General features: G+C 56.7%; 1 protein-coding gene across 5 annotated transcripts in view; it reads right to left on the bottom strand.

The window, feature by feature from the left end:
- Positions 1–25: 25 nt before the first annotated feature.
- LOC111138952 (interleukin 6 receptor) overlaps positions 26–15,010 on the bottom strand; it is a 48,784-nt gene continuing 33,799 nt past the window's right edge. The window contains exon 10 of one of the 5 annotated variants that reach the window (XM_022490981.1): positions 26–347. In XM_022490981.1, the coding sequence (XP_022346689.1) occupies positions 122–347 (226 nt within the window). In that variant the 3' untranslated portion in view covers positions 26–121. Of the gene's footprint in view, positions 348–8,938; positions 14,643–15,010 lie in introns of those variants that run through there. The other 4 variants (XM_022490984.1, XM_022490982.1, XM_022490983.1 and 1 more) reach the window with 4 other exon arrangements.

Genomic DNA, 15,010 nt, shown 5'->3' with positions numbered 1-15,010 from the left:
AGTAAATTTTTAGTACATACATCCCTGTCCCTTGGAGCTGAGTGCCTGTCCTGTGCAGATCAGACCCGTTCTCACCGCACAAAACCATCTTAAAGAGGCGGTTTCTGTTTCACATATTCCCTTAATAGTCATAGTAGCGTTCTCTTTGTGGTTTATCGTGAACTTTAGTTGCCAGTTTACTTACTGTGAAAAAAATAAGTAAGAACCCATGAGAATGGCGTTCCGGGAGGGGCCCCCGCCCAGTGAAGCAGCCACAGTCCCCCGAGCAGCGGCGTCCGTGGTCTGGCCTTGCTGGTGGCCCCCAGGCCTGGACCACAACATCCCTGAAGAATTCACTGTTGTCGCCTCTGTTACAGACACACGAAAGGTTGATTTGGTTCAATTTTAGGAAAGCCTGTCCTTCCAGCTCTTAGTCACCATTCTGCTGTTAAAATTTACACATTAGTAGACACTTGCTTCTCTGTTAAGGTTGTAGCCAGATGGTCATGTGATCTTTGATTTAAAAAATGGGAGGGGAACCTTTTCTTACTGAATCTCAATGATTTTATTAATAGACTGTTTTTTTAAATACTGATAGAATTTTTTAAATGTGCATTGGTTCATGTGTGACATCTTATTGTAAGATTTTTTTAAAAAGCATTTTTAGCACCTGTAGTTCCAATTCCATTCAACAAATATTTATTATCTTCCATATACAAATAATTCATTTATTAAACTTATTTTTAGTTCAGCATTCTAGAAGTGAAACCTGATTTTTTACTTAAACCTATCCCACAAAGTATAGCAGTTATCCTAATCTTGATGCCAAAAAGTTCTACAGCCTTTCTCTGTGCACTCTCAATGGTTTTCGGCGGACGCCCAGCAGCCGTGATGAACATATAATGAGACAGCGGCTTGAAGGCAGACCTGATGTGTTAAATGTTCATGAAGCTTCTGTCGTGTGCTTTCTCTGCACTGTTTTCCCGTGACATTGTGTCTTGTTCTTTGTGGAGATGAAAGTGGAGATGTGGAGTCTGAATGTGGTCTAGTCCCTTCTCACCGTGAGGGGGTTGGAGGAAGAAGAAAGGTCTAGAAGGAGCTGAGCTGCCGTTTTCTCCCTGAGGCCATGAGTCACCGGCAGCCGCAGAGGCCTCCCCAGCAGCAGGTGCCTGTGCTCTGAAAACAGGCCAGGCAGGTGTCCCTCGTCCCTGATGCTTCCTCATGGGGCCTCCAGGGCCACTTATCCAAACCCCTGTGACGCCTTTCCTCTCTGAGCTCTGAATGCTTGGGCTTTCTGTCATTTTGCCCTGGTACACGTGTTTTCCCATAGTCTCCATTCTTCTCCGTTACCTCTGTCTCCCAGAATCTTCTCCGATTCCTGCTGAAGAGAATACTGCCCTTTAGCAAACCCTTGCCTGGAACATGGCTCCCCAGACCCCCCTCCCGGGCTCCTTCTCCAGCACACCCCTTCTTAACAAATGCTCTGCCCGGCTCAGGAGACGACTTTATTTTGTTGCTTCTTCTCAGGCCTATGGGACATTTCCATCTACTTTGCTGCTGTAGTGGTTTCCACCAGGATGGACTCCAGCCAGTGGAGTGTATATTTAAACAAGGAATAAAATAGTGGAGCGGTGTATAATAAAGGAAAATATCGGGGCTCCTGGGCGGCTCAGTTGTTGAGCGTCCACTTTCAGCTCTGGTCATGAACCCAGGTCCTGGGACTGAGTCCCGCATCGGGCTCCCTGCTCAGCAGGGAGCTGGCTTCTCCCTCTGCTGTTCCCCCTACTTGTGCTCTCTCTCTTCCTGTCAAATACATAAATCTTTTTTAAAAAGAAAAGAAAAGAAAAAGGGAAATAAGGTGCACCTGAGTGGCTCAGTTGGTTACATCTGACTCTTAATTCCAGCTCAGGTGCTGATCTCAGGGTCATGAGACTGAGCTCAGCGTCGAGTCTGCCAGAGTTCCTCTCTCTCTCCCCTTGTCCCTCCCCCTACTCGTCTCTTTCTCACTCTCTCTCAAATCGTTCTTTTTTTTTTTTTAATGAAAATACTGATATGCCTACTGTCTTTTGGGGAGAGGAGTGTCCTTTTAAGTTACCCAGAGTACTTTCTCAGGCATTTATAAGAAGAGCCTTTATTCTCTCCTGAATCGTTACTCATTTTTGGGGTCTGTCTCAGGATGGGGAGGTGGGCACCAGGGGTTGGGACAGGCGGGGCAAGAGTCATAATGTGCCCATGGGGTTGGTGACGGCTATTACTCTCTGAATGGCCATTGCGAGTAAATGTTAACGCTCGATTCAGAAGAGCCGAGCACTTGAGACTTTCTTTAAACAAGCTGGCATTTCTGCTGCGGTCAAATGTCCGTTTTCAGTCACAGATAACGCCTCACTTTTCCATGGATCTGGGGGGAAACAAGGCGTCGCGTGTGGGCTCCGTCTCGCCCCCGCGCGAGAGGCCGTGACGCTTCCCCACGCAGGGCGGCTCTGTCCCGGCCCGTGACCCGCGCCCGGTCTCCGCGATCGCCCTCCACGCCGGCGTCTGATCTTTGGTCCCCGAAACCTGTCAGCGACACGGGCCGCACTTGGTCGCCCCAGGCCCGACCCCGCAGGGAGCGGCGGTGCACTACTGCCACCTGGCGGCCGGAGCGCGAACTGCGGGCGGCGGCGGCGCGGCGGGGAGAGGATGCGCGGCGGCCGCCGTCTTTCCCGGGGGAGGCCGCCTTGCGGCCGGGGCAGCCAGTGCGGCGGGCGCCACGGGGCCCCTGGGTGGCGGATCGCATCCTCGTCCTGGAGGTCATTTCGTCCTTAACCATTCCGTTATTTTGTTAGGGGCTTTGACCCGTTCACATAACTAACCCACTCCTCCAACTCCGGAAAACCTCTGAAGACGGCCCGGGGCGCCAGTGCCTGCCTGTGGCGCGCTTTGGTGCTTTGGTAAATGATGTCGGAGAGATTGTGTAACATTTCTGGATGTGTCGCCGCGGCCAGTACCCCTGGAGATGGCGGGCTCTGAGATGTAACTTTAAATGAGCACTGTTCCAAGAAAACCGGTGTGTTTGCTTGATTTGCTTCCTTAGGGGCATCCCCTCCCTTTGCAAATGCTTCCTGGGAGGGAGCAACGGTGCGGGCTGTCCCTCACCTGCAGCCATGGCACACAGAGGGCAGAGGACACCGCAGACCCCCTGGCCGACCTGATGGCAGTTGCCTCTCTCAGGTCACCAGCCCTTCTTGCATGGCTTCCTCCCAGTTGGCTGTGGCCCTGGGAAGCTTCACCCTCAGTTCCTTGGCATCTTCTTGAGCCGCCCTGGGAGCCAGCCTCACCCTGCTCTGAAGGTCTGCTTTTGTTCCTCTGTTATTCATACCAACGCCCGTCCCACCCTTGGGAGTTGATGCTTTAGTCTGTCCTGAAGCTTGAAATCTGTCATTTTTTAAACTTCTACGAGGTGATTTTGATACTCTGCCATGACCGAGCACCACCAGTGGAAGCTACTGTTTAGAAACACGCAAATACATGCATCTGAGGTTCTAGAAGGTTCTAGAAGGCTATGGTACTGAGTCTTTCAGGATCAAATTTTTAATTTCCATTAAATATTCACATAAATTGCCACTAGGTGGTACAAGTGCCTGCCAAGTTTGCCCATCTCTGTGTCAGAGATGTTGGACACCCACACCCCCCCAGCAATCAGAATAACGTTTCTCAGAGTCCAGGTGGTGCCCGTGTGTGTAAGGTCCTAGGGTTCGGCGCTGCCGCGTGTCAGATCCCAAACCTGTGGAAGGTCACGGTGTGAGCAACGAGACTAGACCTCACTGCCTCCCCTGTGCTGCTGCAACAGTGTCTGCCTTTAACCCCTCACCTGCTGAGCCAGGGGCGGCCTTGTTCAGGACACTCGTAAGAACCCAATACCTGTCCTGGGTCCGTCGCGGAGTGCGTGCTGGGGTGCAGACCGCAGCCTCCTGCACATTCCTGTCCACACAGGAGGCCGGCAGAATCCCCCACGTTCGAAGAACACAATCAAACCAGTGGGACAAAGGCTGTTAAACGAGACGCTTGGCATTAGTTAACAAGAGAAAAATAACATTTGGAAAAAAAACACAGTAGCCAAGAAGTGGAAATCAACCAAGTGCCCAGGACAGGCAGACAGATGGATGGAGAAACCCGGAGTGCCAGCCACACAGAATGGAGGATCCGCCTCCCAGGAAAGTCTGACCCCACGAGAGCAAGGGTGGAGCTTGAGGATGTCCTGTGGCGTGACGTGAGCCAGTCCTGAGAAGACAGTATGTAAGACTCCACTTCTATGAGAAACCCAGTCAAATTCACAGATATGGAGTGGTGGGCACGGGGCCTGGGGAGAGCGGGGACATGGGGAGTGCTTTAATGGCTCGGAGTTTCGGTTTTGCAAGATGAAATGTTCTGGAGGTTGTGTACACGGTCACGTCAGTGTGCTTCACACCACTGACCCGTACACTTAGAAACGCTTCAGTGGGGGGACACCCGGTGGCTCGGTCCGGGAAGCATCTGCTTTCAGCTCAGGTTGTGACCCATGTGGTCCCAGCCACATGCCATGCCCCCGTCGGGCGCCCTGCTGGGTGCGGGTCCTGCTTCTCTCTCTCCCTCTGCCCGCCGCTCCCCACCCACCTGCTCCTGGTCTCTCTCACAAATAAATAAAATCTTTATAAAAAAGAAAAAGGGTTCAATGGAAGATTTTGTTACGGTCTTCTACCACGGGGAGAAAAAAGTAACTAGAAACGATGCCCAGTGCCGCAGACATCAGAGACCAACGTGCTCTCTCTCCCCGCGTGAGCCCGGTGGACCCGGGCCGGGGACATGGAATCGGGTTTGAGGCCTGGAGGCTACGGCTGGGCAAGCCCACGCTGGGTCTGAGGGCCTCGCCCTTCCCCAGCGTGGGGGAGGCGGCAGCACGGAAGCCCTGACAGCCCACGCGCCATCAGCTGCGGAGGAGCCGCCCTCAGGAGCACGTGGATCGTCACTTCCCAAACCCACAAGGAGCCCCAGAACGGGAACCCCTGGGGGGCCGGCCACGCCCTCCGCTTGCTGTGGACCCAGATGCCTCCCGAGGACATTTTACTGATTCAGCAAAATGACTCTGACTGGGGTTCATAAACAGGACCGCTGGCGTGGATTAAGCCAGAAGATGCGTTAGTATGTGCGCGTGGAGGCTTAAATCATCAAGGTGTCCACCAGCGGTTGTCCACGAGTGAGAATCGCAGTTTACGTTAAGGACAGTTCCAACAGACTTGCTCAGGGGCCCCTGTGGCCTCTGTCCCTCTACACGCAGCTCCACCTCCGAGCTGTGAGGTCGAGCCCCACATTGGGTGTGGAGATTACTCTAAAAAATAAAATCTTGGGCCCTTGGGGGCCTCAATTGGTTGAGCACCTGCCTTCGGCTTGGGTCATGATCCCGGGGTCCTGGGATGGAACCCCACATTGGGCTCTCTGCTCAGCGGGGAGCCTGCTTCTCCCTCTCCCACTCCCCCTGCTTGTGTTCCCTCTCTCGCTGTGTCTCTCTCTGTCAAATAAATTAAAAATCTTCCAAAAAATAAAATAAAAATAAAAAATAAAATCTTGAACAAAAGAAGATGTGTTTATATTCATTTTGGATTGTTTTAAATGGCATGTTTGCAAGTGAACCATTCTCCCCAACGTCCTTGCATTTTCTTTTTTTTTTTTTTTTTAAGATTTTATTTATTTATTTGACAGAGAGAGAAATCACAAGTAGGCAGAGAGGCAGGCAGGGGGCGGGGGGGAAGCAGGTTCCCTGCGGAGCCGAAAGCCCGATGTGGGGCTCGATCCCAGGATCCTGAGATCAGGACCTGAGCCGAAGGCAGAGGCATAACCCACTGAGCTACCCAGGTGTCCCCTTGAATTTTTTTAAATGGAGAACATCAAGACTTTGGAGAGACTCACCTAAGACTCTGGCTGCTTTGCACTGGCTATCTCCATCCTGCTGTGTGTAGCCTCTGGTTCCCACCTACTTCTACTTCTCAACCAACACTCTTCACAGCACAGTGTGGCTGAGCTGTGCAGGGGACTTTAAGCGCTTAACGAAAAGCTTTCTTTAACTGTAAAAACATATATGCCCATGAAAAAGTGTTTCGTGTGCATTGCAGAGCTGGGTATCTAGTCTTTAGTGACTTCCTTGCTTTTGAATATCACAAAATTGTTCAACCCAGTGTGTGCACGAGGCAGCCCCCAAACTCCCACCAGTAGCCCAGCCAAGCTGTGCCCATGCAGCCACACTCCCCAGACCCGTCCCCCAACCCCCACAACACACTGGCTGTCTGCTCCCAGAGGGAGCATGACCTCTGCTCATGAACTCTGGCAGACGGCCAGCAGCCCAAGGAAGCTCTGGTCCCTCCCGTGCCCCAGCAGCCGGCACCACAGTTCGGGAAACTGTCCTCAGAAGTCTCACCATCCAAAGAGAAGCGCCACTTTCAGCATGGTGACCACGACCTTCCAGAGAGAGTGGGTTACTCCGGTCCCCATGAGCACACAGGGAGCATTTCAAGGGAGTTCACCCAAGTGTCCACCAAGGAAGCAGCAGGAGAAAACCAGACCGTCACGCGGAGCTCGAAGCGAGAGCTGGTACCGATGGGGGAGGTGGCGGTTTGATTCAGCTTCCCACCAAGGGTCGCCACCAGTAAGGACCTGGCAGCTACCCCTGCCGTCCACAGCTCATCTCTTGGGGTTTGCCTGCTGCAGGGACGTGCCTTGTGGGCTCCCGACTCCCACAGGCTTGGCCTCCAGCCCCCGCTGGCACGACAGGGTGACCAACCACATGGGGCGTTGGGGTGAGTGGGCCTGGACCCCACCCGCACGAGGGCTGGAAAGAGGGCCATGCTGGTGGTCACCAGTGCCGGGGAGGGGGGAGGCTGAGCCACAGCACGACAGAGCACTGACTGGTCTTGGGCAGACCTGGTTCATGGCCTCCGTCGGGCTCTCCCCTCGGTCCCAGCCCATGGCCTTCACCTCGGCCGCCTCACCTGCGAGCGGCGAGAACACTTCCCCTGCAGCGCCATTCGGCTGAGAAAGCAAACCCCGTTTGTGAAGCACGGGGTGGAGGCCCACAAGGGCAGCTGTCATTATCCGCTGACTTTAGCACCTTTCTACCGAAAAGGGGCCAGGGACTTCCAGGTGACAGCAGGGCCAGTAGTGTCCCTCTTTGCTGGCCACAGATTCTGTTTCCCAATTAACACCACATGTTGCCACGGAATCCCACCTCCGGCCTCGAGGTCCGGACCCCGGCACAGCGACCCTCAGCGCGGCCTGTGCGGCAGGGAGACAGCACGGCCGGGGTCCAGAGGTCTGCTGCCGGCGCCCGAGCTGCTCCTGACCCCCAGACCCGCTCCGCCATCTGCGGAGATGATCCACCAAAGGACGCCACGCCCTCACGTGGGACGCCCCCAGCAGCCACCTCACCCCAGAAAGGGCCGTGGTCATCCGGGGGTCCCTCACCACCTTCCTCTGAGCCATCTGGGCATTACTTAGCTTTCTGCACCCACACTGGGCCTACTAACAGGAGTCCCTGCCGGTCCCCTCTGTGCCCCCTCCCTCTGCCAAGCAGGGGTCTGTGGGGTGCCGCCTGCCTCCCCACTGCCCCCTTCTTCTCTGGGCACAGACTCCCGGGGATCACGCTTACAACATCCAACATTTCAAAATCCCTCCTGCACAGCACTTCAACTTGAAAACCAGAACACCGCGCCGCTGTCCTCCTGAGGAATTCTTCTCGAAGTCCTCCGGGCGCTTCCAGTGCACAGCACGTCCCCCGTGAACACAGGCCGCCATGTGGAGCGATCTGAGGTTGTGCTGGAACACGCTCACATGAGTATTACACACATCTGGGGTGTGAATGTGCCAGGATTTTACTTAATTTTACCCACATTTCGGATTACCACCCAGGACTACTGGTGTGATTCGGACCTGGCTAGGGTGTCGATCCATCCGCGCTGTGACAAGCAGGGACGTCCACAAGACACGAGGGACTGGTCAGCATTTGAGGACAGCACAGGGCTCAAGGTTGGCAGCCCTCACTACGTGTGAGCAGCCCCTCAGGGCTCCCAAGGTGCCGGGGGCCACCCTGAGCCCCAGGACCCCTCCAGCAGCAGCTCAGGTAGGCTTCCTGCCTGTAGCCTGCCCTTCTCTTGGACGTGGGGAAAGTCCTGGTCTCCTCCTGCTCCGAGCACTTCCCTCCACCATCAGCCAGTGACTGGGTCCTGTCCGGCGACCCCCGCGACGCTCACCCGTGGCTCCTGGGTTCTGGCAGAGAGAGCCTCATGACCGCATCAGCCCAATGGGCAGGACATGTTCCTCCTTCCCTTTCCTGTCCTCATGCCCGCGCCCTGCTCGGCTCACACGGCCCAGCCACCAGGGGAGACATCTGTTTCCTGGGGCACTTTCTGCACCGTGGGGACCGGCCTCGCAGGGATGGTGGGTGGGCGGGCGCAGCCCCGTGGTTTCTAGGCCAACATGCGCTGTCTCTGGGCTCCCGGCCTGGCTCTCATCCACCCGGCAGCCGCACGATGGCTCTCCTGTCTGAAGACAGGGGAGGGCTGTGACCCCAGGTTTTCCTGCCAAAGACCCTTTCAAAAGGGGACAGGCTGAGGCTGACGAACAAGAGGGCAGGGTCCCTTTGTGATGCCGCTCCCACCCGGTTCGATAAACATCCGATGAGCAGAGGCCCCTCCTCTTCCTTCCCCACACGCCCGGCCCTGGGCTGCCAGGCTAAACGCAGCAGGAGCACCCACACCCTTCCAGAAAGCCCAGGACTCATTTTGGGAAACATTTTCATAACTGAAGTCTTTCGAGAAATTGCTATTGTTTCTGGAACCTCCTTCTAGAGGTAACTCAACCATCCCCAGGAGGAGGCCCACCCAGTCCCACTTCGTTTCAAGCCTGTTCCTCCAATCCTGCCTCCTTATTGGGCAAGTCTTCCCTCCAAACGGCCCAAGGGCCCAAAGCATAATTCCGTCTCAGGCACCTTTTTAGAAATTATTTATTTCAAACATTTACAATTTTCACTTTGAATGGAAAATAGCTGATAAAAAGAAAAATATTGAAAAACATTATACTGACCCTTTGCCCCATATACAGATATCAACCTTTGGTATTTGCTTTCAGGTAATTAGAGAAAAAATAAAAACAAATATTAAAACTATTATTTTTCTCAAAAAAAAAAAAAAAAAGAAAGAAAAAGAGTTGAGGTATTACATTTGACAGATGTGTGATCCGCATCCGACACGGCTCTGCCCGTTCCCAGCCCCGCTACGTGCTGTTCCGCCCGCTCCCCGCAGCAGACTCCGCGGCAGCACAGGCTCATGAAACTGGTGTCCGTCATCATCCGTATGGTTGTCCTAGAAACTCCCGGCTCTGCTGTCAGGCCACACTGAGGGCGCGATGCTGGAGGGACGCAGGGGACACGCAGGCAAGACACTGGCACAGACACCCAACCAGCTGGCCTGCATCCCAACAACGCCCCCCACGGACGCCTGCCATGTGGGAAAGCCGGTGTGACCTCTGAGGGGCCATCACACCTGCTTCTCCAAATGCTTCTCACCAACTCTGTGAGACCAGAGCACAGACTCCTCCCCAAGTGGGTCAACCTTCAGTACCTCTGAGGCGGCAAGACATCCCTCACCGTTCTGCAGGAAACCCACAGACCGTGACCCGGCCCAGCCTGCCCCACACGGCTCTGCTCACCTCCCTTCTCCCGGTGTCCTGCCCCCGGGACAGCAGGAACGGGCAGAGGGTCTGTGAGCTGAGCCTGGCAAACAGGCCTCAAGGGAAAGACCTCGTCAAAGTAGAGAGCTATCGGGGTCACCAAAGGCTTCGTCGGTCCACTCAATGCCACCCCTTGACATTTCAAAGAATTTTCATTAATGCTACAAGAATTACTGACCACACAGATTGAGACCTTGGACCAGCGTATTTTCAGCTCGTCCCACCCAGCAAGAGGAGCTGTCCTCCCACGTCAGGCTGTGCTCCAGGTCGGGGGTGGGGGTTTGGGGGCGGAGGTAACACGGGGAGGAGAACACACAGCAGGTGCCCCGCAGGACACAGGGGCGGTGGCCGTGGCTAGGACCACTCAGGGCACAAAGCTTAGAGGATGCACCTGTGCCCGGGGCCCAGCCCACAGCCCAGAGAAAACACTCTTCCTTCATCTTCACTAGCTTATATAGAACTCGAGGGAGAGGCCCTCTCCAATACAAAAAAAAAAAGGCAGCTTCATTACAATCATAAGGAGAGCAGTGACGGTCTGGAGATCAAAGCGGCCGGGGGCCAGGCACTACCTGCGGGCCCATCTTCCGTCCGCTCCACGCGGCCCGCCCGCGCCCAGCGAAACCCAGCCTCCCCGGGAGGTAAAGACCTCTCTCAGGCACATTCTCCTCCTGCGTATTTCCCTTTGACGGCATTTTTGCCGTTCTCAAAGAAACGTTCGAGAAAGACAACAAACAGCCTGCCTGACCCTGGTCAACCGGAGGCCCAAAGCCGAGGGGCCGGAGCGGCCGCTGGGCCGCAGCACCAGCACTGGGCAAACCCAGAGGAAAGCGGCCCCTGTGCCTTCTCCCCACCTGTCTGGGGCTGGGGCAGCCGCTGTAGCGAAGCGGCCGCTAGGAAAGCCGTCTGGGCGCACTCCGCGGCGGTCACGAGGCCGGCTGTACTCCCAGCTGCGTCCTGGGGCACCCTGTGCTGCCCGAGGGCCCCGGCTGGGTGACCCCGCGCAGCCCCAGGTGCCGGAGCCCGGGTTCAAGGAGAGGGTGCCAGGGCGGCCGGCGGCTGCGGTCCGTCAGTGCTCCCATCCTCGCGAAGCTGAATCACATCACGGAACTCAGTAAGACCACGACCCTGAGGCAGGGGACTTTGGAAGGGCTCCATGGGGGTGGTGGAGTCTGGACACCCCCTCCTCCGGGCTGCCTGGGGGACAGTGGCTGCTTTCTCCTAAGTCAAGGGAGACACACACTACGTTCCCACAAACACAATGTAGAAACGGGACTTCCTGCTCTAAAAGGAAAATGGTCTTTTCTCCTCCTTCGCACCTGACTCAGTTTTGTGCTAAACAAGGTGGTTGTGCTTTTCCCCCAAGTTATTCATACATTGGCCCTGGCTCTGCCCACCCTCTAGATAAAACAGTAGTTTAAAAAAAAAAAAAAAGTTGAAATACATTCTTGCCGGGTTCTTTTTGTCTTTTCACATAAACCTTATCTTCCCTTGCTTCTCGGGCTCAGCTGAAAACAGAGCAGAGGAAGCTGGGGTGCAGCCGTGGCGACCGCCGTCCCCCCACAACCCCAGCTGCTGGTCCTCCTCCTGGGGGAGCTGGGGAGGACAGGGGAGGGGGCTTCCAGAGGCAGGTCCCCCTGGCAATGCCGCCTCTGGGCAGGGCCACCTCCGGGGAGTACGCGGAGGCCGGTCTCCAAGCCCCTCCTTCCTCTGCTTCTCTCCTCCTGAGTCCTGGGAGCCGAAGAGGGACTTCAACCCGAGCACCAGCTCCTGGATTCGGTGAGGGCCGAGGCTCGCCCTTCACACTTAGCAAAATGCCACTGAGGAACTGTTTCAATTCCGCTTCAAACCACCAGGCCGAGACACTACCCAAGCCCCTGTGCAGGGAAGCGGGCCTCACGCCTGGAAAGACAGACGGAGAAGGCAGGCGGCTTTGAGAGCGGGGGCTGGAATGCGGAGCTGCAGGACAGGCCAGCAGGAGCCCGGGGGGTCTGGAAATCTGTCCCCCCTGACGCTGGCCGCACGGGTGGCCTGTAGCTCGTCCACCCAAGCGTCCAGCACAACGGTGACCTGCCTTCTCTGGGGGTTCCCAGTGGACTCCAGCCCCTTCAGTCACTGGGGAAAGGCACAAGCGGCAGAGGCAGCAACCCGGTTTGGGGCAGTGGCGCGCCTTCCGCAGGGCCCCGGCACCTGAGACGAGCCGGCCTGGCTTCATCAGTCCCGCCAGGCGGGGGCCCCGTGGCCGCTACCCGGGGAAGAAGTAGTCTCTGTTGCTGACGTCGTAAGGACTCTGAGGGCCCCTGGCATCTGGTCGGCTGTGCCTCGAGGCGCTGTCGGACCCAGGGCTGCTGGGGGACACTGGCGGGGAGATGAGGGGCACCAGCCCCGGGGTGGGCTTGGGCCTCTCGGGGACCAGCTGTCCCAGCGAGTGTGGCGGGCACCCGCTCGCCTTGCCGGCCTTCAGCGCGCGCAGCCTCCACGTCTTCCTGAACCTTCGCAGGGACAAAGACAAACCACACAGGTGCTTAGATCCCCCCCGTGACGAGCCAAGTGAGAAAGAGCAGCTCTTGGCTCAGAACAGGGACACCACTCATTTCCTCGCAGAGGCACGCGACTCTCTGAAGAGCCGGGGCTCTCAGCGACACTCCGGGGACAGCAGGCATCACTGGTCCCGCTGACAAATGGGGAAACCGCGGCCTACGTGACCGCAAGTGTCCCTTACAGCACTAGTGACTTAACTGGTCCCGTTCCAGAGCTTGGTACACATCCATGGTCCCAAATGCATTTACTTACAGAAGCAGAGACAACTCTTCCCATGTGGAGGGAGAACGGGCCCCTCGCCTCTGGGGCAGGCGAAGGCGGGTGGGGGCAGGGAACGCGCAGTGGGCAAGGGCCGCCCCCGCTCCCTCAGCAGCCCTGCCCCTCGGGCAGGTCCTCCCGGGCTCTGCCGTGGGCACGGCGCAGGCACAAGTGACTCATCGGGCAGGAAAGGGGACGCCGAACAGGAAGGAGATAGACATCTCTGCCATCACAGCTTCCCTCATCAGCTCTGCACCAGGCCCACGGCCAGCGCTCAGGAACCCAGCAGCAGCCCCCGGCAGAGCCGAGCATGAGCTGGACACAGCCGCCTCCAGAGTTGCACCAGGGCCCCTTCCCGAGGCCCCCGGACCTCGTCCCCTGCTCTGCACAGTCCCCCACCAACCCCAGAGCAGGGCCACACACCTCCCTCAGTCCCACCTCACATCAGCCGCTCCGGGAAGGGCTCGGAGGGAGGAGGGAAACCAAGGTCAAAAACAAGGTTCGGGGGTTTTCCTTGGGCTTCTTTTTATATCAACAGGCTATTCCTGTCCCGGTGACGATAAACCATTGATAGTTGGCTCCAAGTCGGCCCCTGGCATCCGGCCTGGGATTGGATGGAATAAACAATGTGCGGAGTGTGGCTGAGGCTCCCCGCTCGGGCACCGGCACCCCCGTAGTGGGGGCTCTGCGGCCGCCAGGCCTGGGTGGGGGGACTGCCCTCCCTCGGGACACGCGAGCTTCCAGAGCACTCAGACCCTCCAACCCAGGAGCTCGGCTTCCGGGGACGCACCAGGAGGAAAGCAAAGCCTGACACACGAGGCCATTCCACACCGTGTTGTCTGTGACAGCAAGCCCCCCACCCCGCCCAGAGCGGCCAGGGCACGCCCGAGTGAGGGGCCGGGCATGCCCACGTGGCGTCCTGCATCGAGGTAAGCCAGCTTTTACGGTGGAAATGTGTTTCTGTTCTAGCTGATGCTAAAGGTGAAAGGCAGGACTCGGGTGTGGAAGCCGTGTCCTCACAGGGACATGGAAACCCCAGGAGAGCTGTGCAGCAAGCTCGCCTCCACATGAACTCGTCTCCTCTGGGCACACGGGCAAGGCTGTGCACACCTCCAGCACGCTCAGGAGATGCACACTCGGGACCTGAGCTTCCTGGGTGTGTGCTGGACTTTGGTCACACTCACGTTTTTAGAAATCAACAGTGGCTGTTTCCGGAGAACATGCGAGCTTTTCTGCTTTCCAGTTGTCGCTACGTAGCACGTGAGCACGGATCACAATTTCTTTTAAAGTCTCTAGCGGTGTCCGACCTCTTTCTCCAAAGCAAGGGACTGGATGGTAAGTGAGAAAGAGGAACTTTTCTGCTCTTGAAACGCTCCGAGTGAACGAGACGCTTTCTAAAAATCACTGAGCTCAATGCGCCTTCGGGAGAGCCCGGCTGGGGCGTCTGGCACGGGTGCTGTTCTGGCCGGGGGAGGGGGGGGTCTGGGGGTCCAGAACCCGCGGCCGGGCCCCAAGCTCCTCAGCCGGTGTCTTCTGTCAGCCTTACCCATCTGTGCCTCGTGATGTTTTACTTAAAGAAAAGGGCTGCAAATGCAACAAAGTTTTATAAACCACAAGACGACCGTCGCCTTTTACACAAGTGACAGAGAGACTGAGCCCTCATGAGAAGTGACTCGGGGAGCACCCGCGGACACAGCCACTCCCGTGGCCGGCCACCAGAGCGCCCTATGTTTTCAGTAGTGGCTTCGACTACTGGACCAAGACACACAGTTGGGTCACAAGGATTTAAGCATCCACGACTTAGAACCCCTGCTCCCAAAGGCGCCACACCTGTTTTCAGTGGCACATCTGCAAGTGTTCTAATTGTCACTGATAATGCTGAGAAAACATTTAGGAGAAGCTATGCTTTGAGATGCAAAATAAACACGTTGCACAGAAAAACACGGCCTCACGGGCGGGCGGGTTGTGGTCAGCCGGCCTGTCGCCTTCCGCCAGTTGTAACAGGGCCATCCCAGTGGCACCGCAACTCTTCCAAATACCCAGTTTCCCCAAGTTAATGCACCTTTCTTGACATGTGAGCTTTGGGGAGGGGAGAAGTTTTCATACTTGAAATAACTGGCCGGTCCCCAGTGCATCTGCCGAACACGAGAGAAAACAGAAACTCACCGGCGAGCAGACAAGTCCCTGATGCGACAACACAGGGCACAGCCCGTTCACGCTCCCAGACGCTGGCCATGGAGCCCCCAGCCCGTGTCCCGCACCGCCCATGGCTGAGCACACCGTGTCTGAGGAGTGGGCCAGTCGGTCCCCAGCCCCGCGCTCCGCCATCGGGGCTCCAGCACTCCGCGACAGCGCCCACCTCTCAGCCAACAGTGGACCAGCCTAGTGGGCAGGGACTCTCGGGACTCAGGGTCTAGTCCTGGCTCTGCTGGCAACAAGCTTGCGTCCTTGGGCAAGTCACCTCACCTCTTCGTTAGTCATCTCGTGTTCCCCTGACTGACTG

This window comes from Enhydra lutris, unplaced genomic scaffold (genome assembly GCF_002288905.1).
Source record: "Enhydra lutris kenyoni isolate GAN:26980312 unplaced genomic scaffold, ASM228890v2 scaffoldscaffold94, whole genome shotgun sequence".
Classification (NCBI taxonomy): Eukaryota; Metazoa; Chordata; class Mammalia; order Carnivora; family Mustelidae; genus Enhydra; species Enhydra lutris.
This window is presented reverse-complemented; position numbering and strand designations above follow the sequence as displayed.